General features: G+C 40.7%; 1 protein-coding gene across 9 annotated transcripts in view; it reads right to left on the bottom strand.

The window, feature by feature from the left end:
* Positions 1–327: 327 nt before the first annotated feature.
* Positions 328–6,000, bottom strand: part of Brdt (bromodomain testis associated) — a 57,347-nt gene continuing 51,674 nt past the window's right edge. For all 9 annotated transcript variants that reach the window (XM_059274904.1, XM_059274901.1, XM_059274909.1 and 6 more), the window contains one exon: positions 328–578. In XM_059274904.1, coding sequence (XP_059130887.1) covers positions 510–578 — 69 coding nt within the window. In that variant the 3' untranslated portion in view covers positions 328–509. The remainder of the gene's footprint in view (positions 579–6,000) is intronic.

The following is a 6,000-nucleotide window of genomic DNA, read 5'->3' as shown; positions in this document are numbered from 1 at the left end:
TCCCCAGTGCTGGAGAGGCAAGGGCAGGAGAACCAGCAGTTCAAGGTCATCCTTGGCTACATTGTTGAGTTCAGCACAGCAGCATGAGGTATATGAGACCCTGTCTCAAACAAACAAACAAACAAACTGGTTCAGATAAACAAACAAAAGTTAAAACTCAACAGAACCTGTTTTTAAATACTTTTATATAGTCTTCATTTTTTCCCCAATCAGATGCTCCCTTTCAGACTTGCTTAGATCAGGGCTATGATACACAGCTGACAGTCCTCTGAAGAATGAATAAAATCTACTCACTTTTAGAGATCAAAATTATAAAACTTTTATAAATTATGTCATTAAAATGAACATATTTATTAAAAATGTAAGTGCAAAATATTTAATTTTAGGGCAGTCAAAACACAATATATGATCGGTATCTTGGTGGTTGAAAGTAATCAATCACTTTACCACATGCATTGTAAACATTTGTATCATTCATTTAAAGTTGACAGTTAATTTAAAACTGAGTTTTAATCAAAGTTATTTTCAAACATTGTCATAATGTCGCTTTGAAGAGTCATATCAATGGTACCCGCCATCTGTAGAAAAAAAGAAGATTCTAATTAGTTTAAGATGCATGCCTTTATTATAGCTTTATACAAATACTTACACATTGGAAACATTTCATACAAAATATAAATAATTAACTTAATGACTGTATATATAATTTTTAATTAAAAATATAGGTGGTTCCTGTTAATATACTATATATGTAATAAAATGCCACAAGAACATGAATATTAAGTTTAATTCTTCAAGAAGAAGAGTATCTCAATACTTATGGAGCAGCAGTTAGGCTGCAAGCTGAAGGCACAGCATCTTGCTTGTTCCTGTGACCAAAATAGCACTAGGCACAGGAAGTTGCCTTAACCTGGTTGGAAAGATGGCTCAGTGGTTAAGGGCATGCACTGTCCAGACAAAAGACCTGACTTTAACTCCCAGCACCCATGTCAGGTGGCCCACAACTGCCTGTAACTAACCAGGTAGACTGACTCTTCTGGCCTCTGTGGGCATGAGCATGTGCTACACACACACACACACACACACACACACACACAGAGAGAGAGAGAGAGAGAGAGAGAGAGAGAGAGAGAGAGAGAGAGAGAGAGATATCTTTCAAAAAGTTTAGTCTTAGCAATACAATTTCTATGTGAGAGAACTAACACGTAATGTAAAAGCTATGGGTTTTCATTGATTCTGGCACTGAGTAGTAAATTCAACCTAAGTGTGTTCTCCACGCAACTATTTATGAGAATGGGATCAAACTGCAGGGCAGTACTGGAAACAGCGCTCATTTACATGCTAGCCATCCTTAAGAAATGAGCTGAAAGTGGGATTGGGACCCGTCCCTGGGGCATGAGCCGGCTTTTTGGAGCCCAGTGCCTATGGTGAGACATTTTGCACAGCCTTGGTGCAGGGGGAGGGGCTTGGACCTGCCTCAACTGAATGCACCAGGCTCTGCTGACTCCCCATGGGAGACCTTGCCTTGGAGGAGGTGGGAATGGGGGGTGGGTTGGGAGGAAGGCTGGGGGATGGTGGTAGGAGTGAGGAGAGGGGGATCTGTGTATGTAAAATGAATAGAAAAATCTCTTAATAATAATAAAAAGATGGGGGGCAGGAGGAGGGAGGAGGAGATTTGTGTATGTAAAATGAATAGAAAATCTCTTAATGATAATAATAAGAAGAAACGATCTGAAGTGCAGAAAACGCTGAGTCAAAAGAATCATGGCTACTCCATTAAGGCTTTGGTATAGATTTAGCACAAGCATTCTAAGAGGGAATGAGTGCCATGTGAGAGGAAATGCTCTCGTGTGCGCATCTGCTTCCAAGGGAGACAGGCCTTCAAGATCTTTCTAAATGCTCCTTGCCATGGGAAGTCACAACAGACATTACAGTTGAGGGCTCCACCCCTTCCCCACAGCAGCACATTGGATGGTGTCTTGATGTGAACTGGTGGTTTCATTAGTTGTATAGGAAAAGATTTAGAGCGACGGCCTACTCACTAAAGGATAACAGAGGCTGACTTGTCTGGTACCACAGAGAGGGCTGGGGAATGTCTGACTCTGAGAGGCTTTACGAAATTCTTAAAGTTTGCCTTAGAGATGAACAAACAACAACAAAACTTAAATCGGGACTATTTTTAATGTTCAGCTCCTAGGCTGCCAATTGTCTAGCCTAAGTAGTTCCTCAGAACTTATTTTAGCTTGCCATGTAAGAGTTGGGAAGTTGGCCCGGTCTGAGTATCGTGTGATGCTGCTCTAGATGCAGGCACACTGGAAAACTGGAAGAAAATGTGATAAAACCTTTTTTATATTTAAGTAAAAATGAAAATTTTTATTTTAAAGGTTGCATGTAGAATCTTTTTTTAGATTCAGATCTATCTTAGCTAAAATCGATTCATGTAGACTACTTACAAATAGAGAACCAATGTCTCCACCAGTTAATATTAGGGATTATGACTTTGCAGCAGATACCGTAGGCTGGATATTCCTTTCTCTGTGGTCCCAATCACACTTGAGCCAAATCCAGATGGAAGACCACAGAGCTGATGAAGGGGAACGGCTGAGGTAGACTTTGGGTGCTGTTAAATGTTCTAGGACTAGTCAAGCTCCTGAAAAGTACTTACGATATCGGGAAGGACATCAGGTTGAGCTGGGTAGTTAGGGGGCACTAGACTCTTGTAAAAGTGCTGGAAGGTGACTAAAGTCAGGTCTTTGTGTCAACAAGAGGACTTCATGAATTTTTAAGAAAAAAAAATCCCATAAATGTTTGAAACAGACAACAGAACACACCTATCACAGAAGAAAGTTCCACAAAAGCAGTGTTCTACAGTAAACTCTGGGACAGAGGACGTAGTTCAGTGCTAAGGGTGCTCATAACAGGTGTAAAGCCCTGGGTTTGATCTGCAGCACCACAAACAATAAAATAATCTCTGTATAACACTGTTAAATGCCATTCATGTCTGCTTAAGGTCAAGGCCTCTAATCCCAATATTCAAGAAGCTGAGGCAGGAGCATGGGGAGTTCAAGGAGAACTCAGGCTACAAAGCTAAGATTCTATCTGTGAGAGAGGAAGTAGGGAGGAAGGTAGGCAGGCAGAATTTTGTTTGTTGTTTCCTAGGAAAGTTAACTTGTACCGTAATCAATACCATAGCCAAGTGTTGTGGGATAATCTTTTTGTACACTGTGAAGATGTGTCTTTGCCAAAGCACCTTCTGATTAGTTTAATAAAGAGCTGAGTGGCCAATAGCAAGGCAGAAGAGAATAGATGGGACTTCCAGGGAGAGAGAGGAACGGAGAGGAATCTAGGCACACGAGAGATGTGGAGCAAGTCAGATGTACAGAATGAGAGAGAGGTAAAAGCCACATGGCAGAACAGATTAACAGACACAGGTTAATTTGAGTTCTAAGAGCTAGTTGGGAACAAGGCTAAGCTAAAGGCCAAGCTTTCATAACTAATAATAAATCTCTGTGTTGTTATTTGCAGGCTGGAGTTCCAAAGAAAGTCTGACGAGAAAGCACACTACAAAGAAGAATGTTTCAAACACAGGCATGCGTCGATGCACAGTGGCAGTAAGACCCCAACACTCCATCAACGGGTCATAAAGAAGCTGCAGAGTGTTGCAAGAGATATCAAACGAACTTGAGATCACAGACTGATTTCATCCAGTAGCAACAGAAAACATGATCTTTTCAGTAAGCGCTCATGTAACTTTTTCCAACCCAGAACACAGTTTAGGCCACAAAGTGAGTCTTAATAAATCCCAAATCACTAGAATAACCTCTGTGTACCATCCAAATCATAATGGACTAAAACTAAAAGTAAGAGAAACCACACAAACACATTAGAGACAGAACAATTCACCTGAATGACCAATGTATCACTGAAGAAGGGACTGGGACTAGAAAATCTAGAATGAGATTCAAATGAATAAACTTGAAAGTTTGAAAGTACTAGAGGCAAACGGGAAACACTTCAATATGTAAGCACAGGATAATGACCATACAGGATTCTATAGTCTAGGAAATCTGGCAAGAACTAGCAACCACAATTGCTTTAAATTAACAACTTTCACTGTAATGATATATTGTGCACCCCAATAATGCTTTCCTGGGGATCAGAGGACAGAGCCAGCCACTAAATTAGAACTAGAGGCCAGGCAGTGGTGGCACACACCTTTAATCCTAGCACTCAGGAGGCAGAGATCCTCTGGATCTCTGAATTCAAGGCCACACTGGGCAACATGAGAGAAACAGAACCAGGCAGTGGTGACACACGCCTTTAATCCCAGGAAGTAATGTGGCAGGACATAGAAAGGTAAATAAAGCGTGAGGAAACAGGAACTCACTCTCTTGAGGCTGAGGACTTCATAGAGGTAAGCTAGTGGCTGGCTGTTCTGATCTTTCAGCTTTCACCCCAATATTTGGCTCTGGGTTTTTTTTTTAATTATAAGATCTTTTAAGATTCGTGTTACACTTCACCAAGCACAGGGAACAAGAGTGGAGAGACAGTCTATAGAATGGAAAAAAACTGCAAGCTGTGTAGGGGACTGGCATTCAGAATATATATATATTGTATATATATATATATAGACCAAACAAAATCTCGGACACCTAAAGGACAAATAATTCAATGTATAAATGAGAAAACAAATAATCTAATCCATAAAGGAGAGTACAAAAGCAAGTTCAAATGGCCAGCAAATACAGAACTAAATGTTCAGCATCTTTAGCCACCGTGGAAATCAAAACTACACTGAGATTTCATTTCACCATGATCAGAATGGTAATCAGCAAGAAAACAAAAAGCAACAAATGATCTCAAGGAGGTAGGGAGATCTAAAGAATGCTGAGAATATAAATTAGAATAGACGTTATGGAAATCAATCTGGATGTTCTTCAAAAAAACTAAAAAGATGCAGCTCTACCATTCCTGGGCATATACCTAAAGGAATCAGAGTCACCACAGAAATAGAGAAACCCGAACATCTATATTTACTGTGACACTATTCACAATAATTAGGTGTTCATCAACAGATGAATGTATAAATAAAATGTGATATGTATATATCTGCATCTATAATGGAGCATCCCTAAACTATTAAGAGTGAAATCATGTGCTGGCAAGAAAATAAGTAGAATTGAGAAACATTATGTTCAGCAAAATACATCAGACTCAGAAAGAGAAAGAACAGAATATGTAGAAGTTGGATTTTTGTGAAAGTCGTGAAAACAGAAGGGAAAGTATTTGACAAAGAGACCAATCAGAAAGGATTTTAGTCAACAAAGGGTTGTGGGGTGTGAATATGACCAAGGTATATTCATAATGAAACTAGTTATAATTTACAAATAACAATAAAATGTACAAACATGGAAAGGACGGAGTGAATATTAACGGGAACTACGGACTTACTGTGTGTGGGGGTGTGTGCACATTCATGTGGAAGCCAGAGGTTGACCTGAGTATCTTCCCTGATTGCCCTCCATCTTCCACATTGAGGCAGGTCTCTCAGTTGAACCCAGAGCTCACTGATTCAGCTTTCCTAGCTAGCCAGCTTGCTCTGGTGGTTCCTTGTCTCCACCTCCCAAGTGCTGGGATTACAGGCAGGTCTCAGTGCTCACCCTGCATTCATGGAGGTTGTGGGGATCTGCACTCTGGTCCTCAACCTGGCTCAGCAAGTGCTCTTTACCCACTGAGCCATCTCTCCAGCCCCAAACTATAGACCTAGGGAACTCCAGTTCATAGTGATGTGCTGGTGCTAATGGTGGCAGTGGTGTTGTTACAGTCTGTCCTCTTGGCACGACACAGGGCCATGTGAAGTTAGAGCAGCAGTTATTACTTACACACGAGACCCTCACAAGATCAGGCACTTCCTTCCTCATGGAAGAGGAGAGGGCTCAAAGGTGAATGACATTTTTCCCTTCCTGAGAATATAGCAGCAGTTAACTACTGTTGGACATG

This window comes from Peromyscus eremicus, chromosome 10, assembly GCF_949786415.1.
Source record: "Peromyscus eremicus chromosome 10, PerEre_H2_v1, whole genome shotgun sequence".
NCBI lineage: Eukaryota > Metazoa > Chordata > Mammalia > Rodentia > Cricetidae > Peromyscus > Peromyscus eremicus.
This window is presented reverse-complemented; position numbering and strand designations above follow the sequence as displayed.